Source organism: Lutra lutra, chromosome 12 (genome assembly GCF_902655055.1).
Source record: "Lutra lutra chromosome 12, mLutLut1.2, whole genome shotgun sequence".
Classification (NCBI taxonomy): domain Eukaryota; kingdom Metazoa; phylum Chordata; class Mammalia; order Carnivora; family Mustelidae; genus Lutra; species Lutra lutra.
This window is the reverse complement of record NC_062289.1, coordinates 50,860,286-50,876,942: the sequence shown is the minus strand read 5'-3', so window position 1 is coordinate 50,876,942 and position 16,657 is coordinate 50,860,286. Positions and strand designations below refer to the sequence as shown.

Below are 16,657 nucleotides of genomic sequence, written 5' to 3'. Positions count from 1 at the left end.
GTAAGTCCTATGGCAGAGAAAGGACTGCTTGCCAAGAGAATTTCTAAAAGATGCACCGCAGCAAAGATTTCCCATAGAAGGTGATGAGGGGAGTCTCGAAGAGCAAGTAGGGCTTAACCTGGCGATGATCCCAGAGAAGAACATTTTAGGTAGAAAGAAGAGCACTTGGAAGGGCTTGGGTGAAAAAGAGCATTTGGTGCCTTGCACGCATTTCATTATAGCCACACTCTAGAAGCTTGAGGGGGACAGCAGGACAAGCTTCCCCAGAGAAGGTGCTAGAAGCCACAGGGCTGGTTCACTTTGGGTCATACAGACCCATGGGAGCATACCTCTGCTTCCTGAAAGGAGCCAGGAGAATCTTCTCATACAATCACGCACGGGTGGAACACTTGAAGAATAAAAATAAATTGGCTCCGTTACCTTACAATTAATATACAAAATATATTCATGCTTCAAAAAAAAAAAAATGAAGTCCTTCTTTTCAGAAAGCCATTGATACCAAGACAGACTTGATCTCGAGTTGCTAGAGGTTGGATGTCGCAGGAGTCACTTCTGGAGAAACACGCTCTTATGCAATATTTTAGAAAGAAACTTGTATTCACAACCGTAAAGAGCTGCCGTCTGAGAACAAATAAGAGCAGAAGTTGATACTTAACACCGTGTCACTAACTCTTTCCCTTTCATGTACAATCAAGAAAATGCTTAAAAAAAAAAAAAGTCTTCTTCATGAATAATTGTCTGGAAATCTATGTAGGGATCTTCTTGGGAAATGACGAAGGACAGATTGGCTTGTCACTGAGAAGTAGACTTTTCAAGGCCTCATGAAAGAGAGTGGCAAATGCTCTTGACTTTCTTTCCCTTCCTTCTACAAAGACTATTTATAGAAGTAGCTAGGTATTCTTTACTACAGACTTTTCTCAGACTTTTCTTCCAGACAAATGTATACCACCTTCCAGGAATGGTAGGGAGTGTGATGAGTGATAAAACTTTGTAAATGATCACAGTGTTATACCTCCATCTGTGAAAAACACTTTAGAAAATAATACAGATTGAGGACTTATATAATACATAAAAATTAAAGCTGAGCTCCAGACAACATCTAACACATCCAAGGCATTACAGAATCCTAAGAACAGCTAAGAACATACAATTCTTAGGGCGCCTGGGTGGCTCAGTGGGTTAAAGCCTCTGCCTTCGGCTTGGATTCATGATCCCAGGGTCCTGGGATCAAGCCCCACATCGGGCTCTCTGCTCAGCGGGAAGCTGCCTCCACCCCCCCACCCCCCCTCTGCTTCTCTTCCTACTTGTGATCTCTGTCAAATAAATAAATCTTTAAAACACACAATTCTCAACCAAATAACCTACCACGGGGTTTTGTAACAAGTTATTTTTTTAAAAGAATCGCTTTTCCCCCATATTTGATTTCATTTATACTCTTTTTGTTTCAATCTTTTCCTTTATTCGCTAATGAAATGTTTTTTTCATCAAAACTGAAAAATAAAATGTGAGCATGTGTGTGTACTAATCCTTAATTCTTAAATCTTAGTTGTAGAAAAAATGGACAATGTTACGGGTGGCATGGAGACATCTCGCCAGACCTATGATGACAAGCTTACAGCAGTGGAAAGCGACCTGAAAAAATTAGGTAATCTGCAACAAGAATGAACCGTCAAACTGAATCCTCTAATTCCATGTTAAATGACCGCCGCTATTTAGAACCATACTGTTGTAAATTCACATTCACCCAGAAGGATGTTAAATTTTTGTGTTGTGTGTTGAGTCTTTCCTCATGATTTTATTTAAAGGCTTCTACATTTTAACCTTAAGGAGCAATTTTGGAGTTCTTCAAAAAACCACTCTGTGTGCCAATTAAAATCTGAAGATCAATCCTGATCAAAAAGGACCACACATAGATTTTAGTAAAAGCTCTTTAGAGCAAACCTACAGAGAAAGTTTCTAAGTATTTGCAAGGTGGATATTGGTATTGTCATCCTTAATTTATACAGGAGAAAATGGTGACTTAAATAGGAAGAAGAACAGTTGAAATGTGAACCTAGGGTAATTTTTAAAGTTTAAAATTTGTGTATATGCTATAATTTTCATCTCAATAAAAAATAATAAGAGAAAAAAAAACAAAAAAATATCCTTTATAAAATGTTCAGTAAATTCGTACTTGAAATATTCTAAACTGCATAGAAGAGCTACAGAAATCAATTTTAAAAATTAAAAGATTCCAACTTATTTCTATACTTTGATTTTTATTTTCATTTTTTAGGAAGGGATTAATGGTAAATTTAATAAACAGTAAGTTATTTCCTTCTTGACACCCTGCCCAGTGCTCTAAAATCTGATAAAATCCCCCTCCTTCTTTGAGAAAAGTGCTTGGGAAGTTAGCACCCTTCCCAATTTCCCAGAACCCACTTTGAAAAGATAGATACGTGGGTTTTACTAATGCAAAACACTCTGCATAGACCACAAATCTTATATCTGACACACAGTTCATATTAGTTAAGTGTCTTTTGGATCTTTATGGTTCTTTTTTTGGTTTTTGGTTTTTTTTTTTTTTTTAAAGATTTTTATTTATTTGACAGAAAGAGAGAGAGAGGGGCAACACACAAGCGGAGTGGGAGAGGGAGAAGCAGGCTTCCCGCTGAGCAGGGTCCTCGATCCCAGGACCACAGGATCGTGACCTTAGCTGAAGGCAGAAGCTTAATGACTGAGCCACCCAGGTGCCCCTCTTTGGGATCTTTGACCCCACCTGAGCATTTCTCCATACCACCAATCTAAGTAATAAATATGTCTTATTCCAGGGGACCAAACTGGGAAGAAAGCTATGAGCACCAACTCAGAACTCTCTACCTTCAGATCAGACATACTAGATCTTCGTCAGCAGCTGCGTGAGATCACAGAGAAAACCAGCAAGAACAAAGACACTCTGGAGAAGTTACAGGCAAGTGGGGATGCCCTGGTGGACAGGCAGAGTCAACTGAAAGAAACTTTGGAGAATAACTCTTTCCTCATCACCACTGTGAACAAAACCCTCCAGGCGTATAATGGATATGTCACAAATCTGCAGCAAGACACCAGTGTGCTGCAGGGCAACCTGCAGAGCCAAATGTACTCTCATAACGTGGTCGTTATGAACCTCAACAACCTGAACCTGACCCAGGTGCAGCAGAGGAACCTCATCACCAATCTGCAGCGGTCTGTGGATGACACGAGCCAGGCCATCCAGCGAATCAAGAATGACTTCCAAAATTTGCAGCAGGTTTTCCTTCAAGCCAAGAAGGACACTGATTGGCTGAAGGAGAAAGTGCAGAACTTACAGACACTGGCTGCCAATAACTCTGCCTTGGCCAAAGCTAACAATGACACCCTGGAGGATATGAACAGCCAGCTCAATTCATTCACGGGGCAGATGGACAACATCACCACAGCTTCCCAAGCCAACGAGCAGAACCTGAAAGACCTGCAGGACATACACAAGGACGCGGAGAACAGGACGGCCATCAAGTTTAGCCAGCTGGAGGAACGCTTCCAGCTCTTTGAGACGGATATAGTGAACATCATTAGCAACATCAGTTACACTGCCCACTACCTGCGGACGCTGACCAGCAATCTGAATGAAGTCAGGACCACGTGCACTGATACACTGACCAAACACACAGATGATCTGACCTCCTTGAATAACACACTAGCCAACATCCGTTTGGATTCTGTTTCTCTCAGGATGCAGCAAGATATGATGAGGTCAAGGTTAGACACTGAAGTAGCCAACTTATCAGTGATTATGGAAGAAATGAAGCTGGTAGACTCCAAGCATGGTCAGCTCATCAAGAACTTTACAATACTACAAGGTAAGTGAAAATTCTGAATGTATTCGTTTTAGTTACTGATTGGTATATAACAAATTACCCTAAAAGTCGGCAACTTAAAAACAGTGAACATTTGCCATCTCAAGTTTGTGTGGATCAGGAATTCAGGAGTGGCTTAGCTGGGTGATTCTGGCTCAGTATCTCTTGTAAGGTTGTGTCAAGATATTGGCCAGGGCTGCAGTTATCTTGAACTCTTAACTGGGACTGAGGACCTCCTTCCAAGATAACTCATGCACATGGCTCTTGGTAGGAGGCATCAGTTCCCTACTGGCTGTTGGCAAGAGATTTTCGATTCTGGCAATGTGAAGTTGCTTGAGTATTCTCACAGTATGGCAGCTGGCTGACTGCCGAGTAGGTGATCCAAGAGAAAGCACAAGAAAAAGCCACATGCCTTTTATGACCTAGCTTCAGAAGTCACATACTATCACTTCCACCATATTCTGCTCTTTAAAAATGTCATTAAGTCCAACCCACACTCAAGGGGCAGGTAGATTAAGCTCCACATCTTGAAAAGAGTTTTAACTGTGACTTTGTGGATAGCACTCAAAGGCAATCCATTAACTATTTGCTGAATTTGGACTTTCTCAGTGCCTTGCTCTTTCAATGTCATTATAAATCGGGCTCCTTTGAAAGTAGGGTTAATTTGTTTAGGTCACAGGGATTCCCGTTTCTAAGTGTCATGAGCAGATGGATGGTTGGCCATCACAGTAACCGTAAAGCCACAGAAGACAGAAAGAATGTGACCTGCATATAAAATCTGAGTTTTACTCTGATCCAGGTCACCCATGTAAATTGAAAATTCTTGGCTCAAATTAACTCTCCTTCTGAAGATTTGTGGCAACCATATATTAATAGCATTTTTCAGTCATGAACTATTTTCACTGCTTTTATGTTGAAAGTACTATGTGAAAGATGATGTACTAAGCACTCTGGGGCATGCAGAGAGGCCCAGATGGTCTTTCCCCTCAGGTAGCTTAAAATCAGGAGAATTTTAGAGTATCAGGAGATTGCCTGTAAGCAAAGAAATCCTGATTTTCAAAAAGAGGAAATATGCGTAGACATACTGTGTAGAATGGGGAATTGGTCTTCAAGCCTGAAAAGAGGTTGTTAAGAGGATAATCTGTGAGCTTTTGGGAAAGCAGCAATCATCAGAATGAGATCACTAAGAAGAAGGCAGGTGAACCTAATCTTATTTCTGTACATTAACAGAGTTATTAGATTGTTTAAACTAGAAGAATAAGGGCGCCTAGGTGGCTCAGCTGGTTGAGCGACTGCCTTCGGCTCAGGTCATGATCCCAGACTTCTAGGATCGAGTCCCACATCAGGCTCCCAGCTCTTTGGGGAGTCTGCTTCTCCCTCTGATCTTCTACTCTCTCATGCTCTCTCTCACTCATTCTCTCTCAAATAAATAAATAAAATTTAAAAAAAAAACTAGAAGAATAAAAAAATAGCGTATCTGGATTTTACCAAGACATTTGTCATTGATGCTGTCAAGAACAAGATGGAGAAAGTAGGTGCTGAATTACATCGCAGTTGGGTGAATTTTTTGGTGATGTTGGTTTTCTATGCTATGTAACAAAGTGCAAACTCAGCAGCAAGGGACAATACCCATTTCTTATCTCACAGTATCTGTAGATCGGGTGTCTGGGTAAGGCTTGGGGTCTCTGCCCCAAAGCAGGATACCCTGTCATTGAGGGGCTGAGGTTTCGTCAGAGGCTTGACTGGGGAAATTCCGTTTCTGTGCTCCCTTGGGTGCTTGACAGTATTCATGTCCTTGCAAATGTGAGACTGAGGTTCTTGGGGTCTTTTGGGGGCAAGAAGGGGTACTGGGCTAGAGGTCACCTGCAGCCCTTTGCCATGTGACCATCAAACCACACCGCAGCTTCTTCAAAACCGGCAGGGGAGTCTCTCATTCCAGTCTACTGAGACAGTGTTATGTAATGTAATCTCATCTAATGGAAGTCAAGGGAGTGACATGCCATCACCTTTGCCATGTTCTGTTGGTTAGAAGCAAGTCACAGGTTGCACACTCAAGGGGAAGAGATGATACAAGGGCATGAGTCATTGGGGGTGACCCTAGGGTGTGTCTTCCACAGAATGTGCATAAGAATGGCAGTTCAATGAGCCCCTGGGGGCTGGCAGCAGGTCTGGATGGCAGATGGCAAAGCCCCATTCAACACCTTTGTCAGTGACTAGCATGAGGATATAGATAACCTGATAATCCACTACTTGTGTGACATGAAACTACATATACTAGCCCATGGATGCTAGAATCATAATCCAAAATGACTTGGGGAGGCTAGAATAGTTAAGAGGTGCCAACAAAATGGAAGAGATAGGGAATACCTGTAAAATCCTGCTTGAGGTTGGAAAAGGCCGGACAGACAGATGTTGATGGAAGAGCATGTGTATGAAAAGCATGGTGGTTTTAATCGACTGTAAGCAAGTCACTGTGTCTGGCAGTGAATCTAATGTGATCTTTGATTATATCAATGAAAATGATAGGAGGTGATACCTTACTCTGTTCAGTATGGCAGTACTCTGTTCAGTATACCCCTGCAGGATAGTGTGTACTTTGAGGGACCTCTTTCAAAGGGTCATTGACAGACCAGCATGCTCAAGAAAAATACACCCAGGATTATGGAGTCTAGATGTGGTTGGGGAAGGATTGCAAGACCCGGGAACATTAACCTGTAGGAAACACTGTTTTAGTGGAGACAAGGCAGCTATCTACAGGTATTTAAAGACTATCACGTGGGGGGCGCCTGGGTGGCTCAGTGGGTTAAAGCCTCTCCCTTTGGCTCAGGTCATGATCCCAGGGTCCTGGGATCGAGCCCTGCATCGGGCTCCCTGCTCAGCAGGGAGCCTGCTTCCTCCTCTCTCTCTCTGCCTACTTGTGATCTCTGTCTGTCAAATAAATAAATAAACAATCTTTAAAAAAAAAAAAACGACTATCACATGGAAGAAATTTCATGTGACATCTGGGGAGGGTGAAACAGGACTAGTGGGTATTCATGAATAGAAAACAAATTTTGGTTTTATGTGACGTTCCTTATAAAAATTGGTGTTGCCTGTAAATACAATGGCTTCCCTGAGCAATATTGGTGTCCCAGCTCCAGAGGAGACAGACATCGTGGGTACGAGTCATACTCTGAATAAGGGGCAGGCTTTCAGATGATCAGAAAGTTCTTCAGTAATTGCTTTAGTTTTTTCCTATTCTTTCTCAACCTAAATTCAAAAGGAGGGCAGATCTCAGTAGTTGCGCAACCACATAAAATAAGAGCTTTCTCAATTTATGTTGGCACTGTGAAACCTTAGAGAATCCTGTTGCAGTACTCTGGATATTTTCTAGCTATAAGTTTTACAGTTTTATTATTCCATCCAGTTGCTAGCTTGCCTTCTACAAGTAAACTTCTAACATATTTAGTGTGTAGACCGTGTTGCTTGGCAGCTAAGGAAGTGTACAAAAAGCTTTTAACTGAAGATTCAGACCCTGGCTTTCAATTAGGTAATGTTTCCACTATTATAATTGTTTTTATTCACTAATATTGAGTGTGAATGCACTGAGCACTTGACTCAAACTCTGTAAGACAGTTACTTATTTATTTTCTTTCTTTTTTTAGAGATTGTGTGTGAGCCAGGGGCAGGGAGGAGTTTGGGGAAAGGCAAGGGAGAGAGAGAATCTGAAGCAGGCTTCATGCCCAGCACGGAGCCCACCGTGGAGCTCAGTCTCACAACACTGAGATCATGACCTAAGCCAAAATCAAGAGTCAGATGCTTAACCGACTGAGCCACCTAGGCATCCCAAGTAAGATGGTACTTACAAGATCATCACCAGTTTATAGATGAAACTAAGGTTTGGAGAGGTGTTTAAGGAACTTGCTCAAATTCACAGAGATGGTAGCAGCTAAACAGGATCTGAGCCCAGGCTTTCTGGTGCCAAGGCCCATGCTGTTAACCCCATCTTGGATCACCAAAAGTGCATGCCCTTCTTCCCAGTCCTTAGGTGCCCTGCAGCCTGTGAGCACAGGGAGCTGGGATTTCATTCTAAGTGCGGCATGGTGGGGACATGATCTGATTTATATTTTTAAAAGGTCATTCTGGGTGTGGGGAGGGGAATAAGGTAGGAGAAGGATAGATTACAGGGAAGCAAGCAGGGCGACAGGGGTCCAGTGCAGGGCTATGGGCCAGTTATGGGTGACTTGGAGGTAAGAGAAATGGGTCTCCTCATTCAGGAGGAGTGTTATAGGCAGACCCAAGGGCAGGCTTGTCCTTCCCTGGCCATCAGGACCCTGACTGGCTTTATCCAGCTATGCTCCCCAAGGGGAGGAACCTAGAGATGGAAGGGGATAGGAGTATTCAGAGCTCACATCAACCTGTTCTTGCTCCATTTGGTGCTCAGGACCCTGGAGTTTCCTACCCAACGTGTTCTTAGCCCAGAGGAGTGGCCAAGGCTGTGTGTTGTAGGGGTGCTTGTGGAGGGGTTGGACAGAAATGGAACACAGGGTCAGGGGCTGATGTATGTGATTGGACAAGGCTGATGGTGGATCGATAGTGGAGGGTGAGGGAAAAAGAGGAGCAGAATATCTCCTCGGTTTTTAGCTTGAGCAAGTAGGTGGAAGGACAGACTGGGGAGGTTCAGGAAGAGAGGCCCATTTAGACATGTTAAGTGGAACATGTCTATGAGGAGGAGGTTTCTGACTCTGTGTTTCTAAAACACTGGAGATCCTGGCTTCTGAATGGTATTTTCCTTTTCTCATTTGCCTTCCCTTATAACGTTTATCCTTGGTCTTTTCATTACCTGTGCTTTTTGTGAATTGACCTCAGAAACATCTCTAGTTGCCCCCTTTCTATTCCATCTGTTCAACTTCCTACAGAACAGGATTGTCCATGAGGTGTTCCCAGAGAACAAGAGACTGGGGGCAGGGCTCCATTTCCCAGTGCACTTCTTTGCTCCCTCTCTCCTTTTCCTCCAAGAAGATCTCTTCCCCGAGGAGGAGGGAGAGACGGGACAAAGCAGGAGGGAGCCAGGATTGGATTCACTTTGGATTATGCTGACCTTGCCTCTGCAAGGTTCAGAGTGCTCTCATGCTTTCTGGGACATCCTTTTGACTCGCACTTCATGAACCCTCATGCCTACGGGATGGCTCACAGGAGACACTGGCCTCATTGCAAAATAGAAGCGGAAGTTGACGGCTTGCACTAAACTAGGTGATAACATGGAAATAGACATTAAACTCCATGTTGAATCCCAGCAACAGTTATCTCTGTATCTGTAAACCAACAAAACAAAACAAACCTTACTAAGAAAGCCTTATTTTTTGTTACAAATAATATAAATACTTTTATGCTCATTATGTATATGGAGGGCTTCATATGTCATAATGCATAATGCAGAGAATGTGAAGTTGCCCCCTCCTAGCCCAGGCAGAGGGCCCCCTTCCTCTGCTCTTCTCAGAGAGGCATCAGATTCAGTAAGTGAGAACAAGAATTCTGGAATGGGACAGACCCAGACACAAATACCAAGTTCCTCATCCTCATCTACATCTACCCTTTCAAGTGATGAGAACTTAAGGAGATAATGTAAATAAGATTTTAGTGCAGTGCCTAGCAGGTCATGGGCTAATATTCATACCCAAGTGGAAGTTCAGCACCTCCGCAAGATTTCTCCTCTCCTGCAGCCCCAGCCGCTACATCACAGTGGAAGACAACAGCTTCATGTGCCCAAGGAATAAAATTGTACAGAAGCAGGTCAACTTCGATTTGGGTCTAACAGTGCTTACTGCTGGTAGCCTGCAGCCCAACCCTGAAGAGGAATCAGACTCAGGTGCTACTGACAGCCAGCTTCAACTCATTTTTCAGTCCCATGTTTTCAATATGCCAGGCATACTGCTGAGCCCTGAGTTCAAGGGTCTGCTTTCATTGTTACAGCTCTTTAAGGTTGGAATTACCAGTCTCCATTTGCAGGGCTGGGAACCACGGCACAGAGAGCCCGAGTAACTTTTCCAAGGTCAAGGAGCTAGTAAATTGTCAGTGCTAACATTGGATCTTTCTAGTTCCCAAAGCCGTGCTTCCACATGACACCCTGCTGCCGTGTGATAATGAAAGAGAACAGACGGCATGTTGGGAAGTTGAAATGTGGGAGACTTTATTTTCAGGAGAGCAATTGGTAGAGGTTAAATAGGAGATTGACATTTGAGCTGCATCTTAACAGATACCTAGGAGGCCGAAAGGATCAGGCAGGAGGCCTCAGTTTCTCTCATTGCCAACCCCGTCCACTCTTGCCACGCTTCCTCAAACAAAACCATTTGTCTGTGGACCCTTCAGAGCAGGCATTGGAAGGCATAGAAGCGGACTGTTGCCAGGGGGTGAGAAATAGCGGTTTAAATATACCCTGCGGACAAGGGTGTGTTTGTGGAGAAGGAGCCTCTGGGGATTTCCAGAAGGCTGTCTTAAACATGAGGTTAAGAATTGAATTAATTTTCAAAATGATTGCCAAATAATATCCTGTCCATTTCCTAGTGATATAAGGGCTTTGAAAGTACTTCAGTGAAACAGGATGACTTTTCATAATGTAGGTATTTAGTAAATGTTTGATTAATTTAGATTTTTTTTAAATGAAGTAAAATGTCTCCGATTATGTTAGTAGTTTTCTCTAGCTTCCAACCTTACCGCTAGAGGTTCTAAAATCAAGTCTCCAAAATTTTGGACAGCAATAAGAATTAAAGCGGTTTCTCTACTTTCTGTTTTGTTGGCAAATAAATTGGAAACTTATCTCAGCGGTAGGACACAGAGCTGGGCCCTCCCCAAGGTCCACAGTTTGGTGTCCAAAGCAGAAACGGCGCAGCGATTTAAAATCATCTGTCCTCTTCTAACTGCTTGTTTGGAGGATTCAGGTGTCTCAGTCTCCCTGCTCTGGAGGGTGGGGAACACGGGGAGGAGGCCTTGCAGGCAGTGAAATACAGGCTGCTCCCTGGCCTGGTCTAAGTCAGACTCAGACATTTCAGGAGCTTGGGCTGGCTTTGCCAGTACCGCAGTGCATATCCTGGCATGTCAGAACCAGAGCCAGAGAGCCACTCGCTTGGCCTTGAAAGAAACTCTCAAATTTGCTTCTGAGAGGGCCATCACACATGCCTCCACCTGGGAGCTAACACATTCTCAACTCTGAGGACAAGTCATTACTACGCATGCTTAGAAATACTCTTGTGTTATTTATCTCACTGTTTTGGTTTTAAGGCACTAGGGGTGGCTTGTCTTTTATTTCATTTTATTTTCACTTCAACAGCTGCCCAATAAAAGGTGCATGTAAGACCTCAAAGTCTGGGATCATCCAGATGCTAACAAGCGATACTACCGTCCTGTGTCCTAGAGGAAGATATACCCGTTAATAATCTGTTTTATGGGCATTAATAATCTGTTTTTCTGGGTGTCCAGTACTGGCTTTTCAAGTGGTTTTAGCTCTTTTTTCTCAGTAATTTTTAAAAAGAAGTAAGTAGGAAACATCTAGGTCTTAATGAGCAAAGTATGGTCTTACTGGATATGTAAGTATTAATGACTGAATCCTCTTACATATGGGGACACATAGAATACGTTTTTATTTAGCCCAGCATTGGAAGGCCAGCTTCCTGCTCTAGCACCGTGACGATTTTCCCAAGGCCAGGGCAGCTGTGAATGAAGAAGTTAGTAACACGGTGGTTGCCAGGAGGTTATCCACAGTGATGAGTATTCAAGGTAATTAAAACAGATAACTGATTTGTGATTGATGTAGTGCTTCATGCAAAAAAAAAAAAAAAAAAATCCATTTTTATGCTCATCCAGCTGGTAAATGCCTCACAAGTAAGATTTATCAAACAACTTGCATCGTCTTTTGACATCTTTTTCTTTCTTCCCCAAGATCTAGAAGTTAGCATCTGCCGACACGTTGCACTGACTGTGGGATCCATGGTTGGTGCCATTCTTAAAATAAGCCGGTACTTTTGTGTGGAGTGAGTGGGGACACTTGAGCAGCACTTCAGAGGGAAATAGCTAAATACCATTAGCTACCCAACCCCAGAAAGAAATAAGATTAATGAAAAGCGGTCATCCTAGGTGAGGTAGGTCTCAGATTCATATCAGGAGAAGAAGAGAGAACTATGTGTCTTTGGAGGTCTGTCAGGAACCAGTGGAAGGTGTTCTGGGAGAAACAGAACTCCCTGTCACATTGGTCTGTCCCATCAGGTAGACAGACCCCTGAACAGTCTCTGTTCCAAGCACACAGGTAAATTCCTTTCCCATCACCTGCAAGTATAGTAACAAACCCAGTTGTGAACCATTGAGAAACACTGATTGTTGGCAAAACCCATAAAAAGAATAAGGATAAAGAATCTCTAAAGCCCTTGAATTTCCCAACAGACCTTCTCCATTATTTAGATTCCATAAGGCTGAACATAGAACATTAAACAGAAATAGGTAAGAAGAAAAGGTACTTTTATGTTTGCTATTATTCTAACAAATTAGAATTTTGTTGTGGGGTTTTTTTTTTTTTTGGCCTGTTGTCAGTATTGTTCCACTAGAACTTCCATAATGCTACAACCATTATGTAGGAATGCATACGCCACCTTCCCACTGTTAATCTCTAGGACGTTGTTTCTCAACTACACAAAGGAACTAAGATCCTTTTTCACAGGAGATAGATTTGGCAGTGAAAATCCACCTTCCTTATTTTTACTAATACACTTAATGAGCCTCCTCAGTTTAAAAAAGAAAAAAAAACAAACCCTCGGATTGTAGATGCAGAGACCATTGGATCAATTCTTAAATGTGAGTAGAGTCAAGAAAGACCAGTCTCCCCAGGATCATTTCATAGCAACAGCCAGGGTCATCCTGAGACAGAGAATGAGTGGAGCTATGCTTCTTAGAATAAGGTGAGGGATACCAGGTCATTTTCCCCCAGAAACTTCTCCCTTTGGTCTCTCCTGGGACCCAGAATGTTGGCATTAGTGCGCTAGGTCTTTGGATCTGTGATGCACATTCATTTGGTAAATCCTGTCTGAAAAATGACTGTGCATGAGACATTGCTAGCTGCTAGTTGGGGAAGGGCCTTCAAAGAACAAACAAGAACTAAAAGATGAGAGAAAGAGGAAGCACTTCCACCTGGGAGGACTATATGGTAGGCGGACCATTTTCCAGATGGATGTGGGCAGAGGAAATTCTAAGAGCCAAGCTGCAGAAGGGCAGAGGAGGATGGAGTAAACACATGCTAGACCAGGTCATGAAAGCCTTGGTTTAACACCGGGTGACCAAGTAGCAGGGGCTGAATGTTCTAGAGCAAGTGGAGATCAGATCATTGAGTAAGGAAGACAAATGTGGGAAAGATGCGGAGTGGAGTGAAGGGAGAGGAATCAAAGGTAGGAAGAGCAGTTAAGAGATTAGCCCCCACACTGGGTCGTGATAAGTGACGGAAGAGATGGTTGTGATGATGTCATGAAAGGTGTAATGATAAAGTGAGGATAAGGTCCGTTTTAGACACGCCAGGTTGCAGGTGCTGGCAAGACATCCCAGAGAAAGGGGGACCATCTGACTATGAGATAAGGACCAGGAGAGCTGATGATTGAGAAGCGCCAACAGGAACTGGGAGGCAGAAGTCAGTGAGTTGGATTCAGAGAGAAAATTTTTCATCACAAAGTCTTCTCAAGTCTCTCGCTTATGAAGCAGGTAACCCTAAAAAGGGACACATTGAAACCAGTCTGAACTATTAGCATAAACTCTCTTACAGCTCAGTAGAACGTCTGCCAGTAAATCCAAGGACGAAATCATGGGTAGCCTTAAATAAGGAAAGCTGAGTCCAGAGGCAAGGTTCTTGCTAAGGGAGAACAGAGATGGGTGGACTAGTTGGGGCCATGGATAGTGTGAGGGTACAGTGGATGTCCACTGAGGCTTAGAAAGGGGAATGGGTGAGAGAGATCGCCCTATGGAGGCAGGAAGGCCTACTTCACTGTTCTGTCTTGTCCAGCTGGTGGGGGAGGACTGGGTAAGAGGGATCAAGAAAAACATAGGGTGGGAGGCCCACCCACCCTTCATCTCCCCAGTACTTCTGCCCAGCCAGCCTGAAAGGCTTTCTACTTCTATGGAAAGAATGAGTATAGATCTCTTTCACTTAACTCCTGTAGAACAGTGAGATTTCAGAAACTCAAGAATTCTGGAGAGTAGAATATTTGAGAATGGTGTCCTCCCAGGTCCAGTTATTTCCACATAAGAAGGAATTCCTGGGCCAGCTCCACCGCTAGACTGTGACTGTCCACGTCTCATCCTCCCGGGTGTATCTGTCTTGAGGAGCTAGTGTTGAATAAGAAGTTTGACATCTCTGGCTCAACCTATCCTCACAGGTGCTCTGAGAATCAAAGGTCATAGATGAAGGTCAGGTGACATAATGTATGTGAAAGTACCTCGAAAACTCATTCACTCTATAAATCCTGGTCGTGGTGTATTTGCGTGCAGTTCCCTGTTGCCCCTGAGAACTTACAGGAAAAACAATCTCAGGTTATGCCACCTTCTCTAGGATGATAAGGGATAAGCGGATAGCCGCGTTCTTCCTTTGGGAATAAATGGTGGCCTTTTTTTTCCTTGCTTGCTCAATTCGACGGTCACCTGCTTTTTTCTCTAGCCCACCTTCCCTGTTGCATTATTAGACTAACAAGCTGGGAGAGAGGACACTCTTCTCAGCTCAGCCCGTTGAGCCCTTTCCCACCAAGACCCTCTGAGCCAAGAGTGAGGGAGGCTCAGTCCCAAGGACAGCAGCATCCCCACAGCGCGGTGGAGGAGACAAGAGGGCCAGCAGTGACATGACAGAGAAGAGGCTGGCACCTGGTGTGCTGAGGGAGTTAGCCGGCTGGTGCCTCTCAACATTTGATGGCATCTTTCTTCAACTTTTTTCCCATAACCCCTTGCACAGTGCTTGGCATATAGCAGGTTGTTAATAAATATTTGTCAACTTAATGAAAAGAAGGGGACATCTGTGGGAGGGAATCCCCCATCCCAACTTGCACAGTTTTTCTGCTGGTGACAGAAAAGTGCCAGACGACTAAGGGAACCCAGGTTAATGGCGTGAGTCACTTCTGTGGGGTCGGCGGGAAGAAGACATATGTGGACACCAGAAGGCTGTGTGCCATTAAGAGATATTCTAAATGCTTGGAGCAGAAAGGGTGAACTTGGTAAAGAAACCTTTCCATTAAAAAACAAACAAACCATCAACAATAGTACGGTGAAAGAAGTAGCCCTCCATAATGTATATACTTCGGAAAAAATCTATTTTTTTAGTTGGAGCGTTTATAAGAAGATAAATTCTTCACCACTACTCACAGTGGATTTCATGTTCACACCATTTATGCTTTTTTATATTTTAGGTCCTCCTGGCCCCAGAGGTCCAAAAGGTGACAGAGGACAGCAGGGACCCCCTGGTCCCACTGGCAACAAAGGACAGAAAGGAGAGAAGGGGGAGCCTGGTCCACCTGGCCCCGCCGGTGAGAGGGGCCCAATTGGGCCCGCCGGCCCCCCTGGAGAACGTGGCGGCAAAGGCTCCAAGGGCCTGCAGGGCCCCAAAGGCTCCCGTGGATCCCCCGGGAAGCCTGGCCCTCAGGGCCCCAGTGGGGACCCAGGCCCCCCTGGCCCAACCGGCAAGGACGGACCCCCTGGCCCTCAGGGCCCTCCTGGCTTCCAGGGACTGCAGGGCACCGTGGGAGAGCCGGGGGTGCCTGGACCACGGGGGCTGCCGGGCTTGCCTGGGGTGCCTGGCATGCCGGGCCCAAAGGGTCCCCCCGGCCCCCCGGGCCCATCGGGGGCAGCGATGCCCCTAGCCCTACAGAACGAGCCAACCCCCACACCTGAGGCTAATGGTAAGTCTGAGACTTCCCTCACACCCGGGGTCAGGGGTGCTCTGTGCACTCCTGGCCGGCCCCAGCATGCAGCCCCGTGTGCCCCCGTGCCCCGCTTTGCTTGGCTTTGAAGCCTCTGTGAGGGCAGGCACATGGCCTTGGCTGCTCTCACAGACCTCTACCCCGGGTGGGGTCTCTCAGGAACTTTGTGTTTCTCTCTAAATGCCATCATGTTCTAGCACACTTATTTAGATGAGTCAGGCCCTTGGGGACAAATGCATCCCCTTCATGCAAGTCTGAGGCTGGCTACCCCCAGCCAGTCTTGTTCTCATCTTACGCCCCTCAGTAACCGTGTAGATGGAACTTTCTGTTACTAAAGCCCAGACCTTATGGTTTTGAGAGGGTGTTCTGGTGCTTCTACCTTTTTTAATTCAATTACCAAATTTTGATAATTCGGCAAAACCATCAATGTTTGGTTAGTGACTAAGCCTATTTTTGTCTCCTTTGAATCACACCCAATTCCACTTGATTTCCTTAAGCACGACTCTGGTTGTCTTCGTTTTTTTTCCACAAGCCCCGTTTTGGTTGTGGGTTCTCCCCTGTATTTATTGATGGGTTCCATAGGACTCCAGACTAATGTGGCACATCTGTGGCTGCTCAGTCTTTTGTTGTTTCTGTTCTTTCTGTCATTGTAAAGACTAATCCAGACGCAGAGGAACTAAGTCCCAGTGTCCTTAACTTTCCAGGCTCTGTAGTTCTTACTACTGTGTCCTCTGCGGCCTGCCGCCCTCCTCCCCACTAGAGTCTGCTCCCAGCCTGTCCAGCACGGGCAGTCACAGGCTCACATGTGGACGCACGAACTGCTCCTGGCCTTGGAGGGAAGCAAGGCCAGAGCCACGGCCTCTTAAATATAACTGAAGAAGGGCGTAGTGC

General features: G+C 44.7%; 1 protein-coding gene across 1 annotated transcript in view; it reads left to right on the top strand.

Annotated features, from left to right (window-relative positions):
* COLEC12 (collectin subfamily member 12) overlaps positions 1-16,657 on the top strand; it is a 192,722-nt gene that overhangs the window by 153,392 nt on the left and 22,673 nt on the right. Inside the window, exons 4-6 of the mRNA XM_047698586.1 lie at positions 1,547-1,645; positions 2,811-3,857; positions 15,257-15,745. Of these exons, the coding sequence (XP_047554542.1) occupies positions 1,547-1,645; positions 2,811-3,857; positions 15,257-15,745 (1,635 nt within the window). The remainder of the gene's footprint in view (positions 1-1,546; positions 1,646-2,810; positions 3,858-15,256; positions 15,746-16,657) is intronic.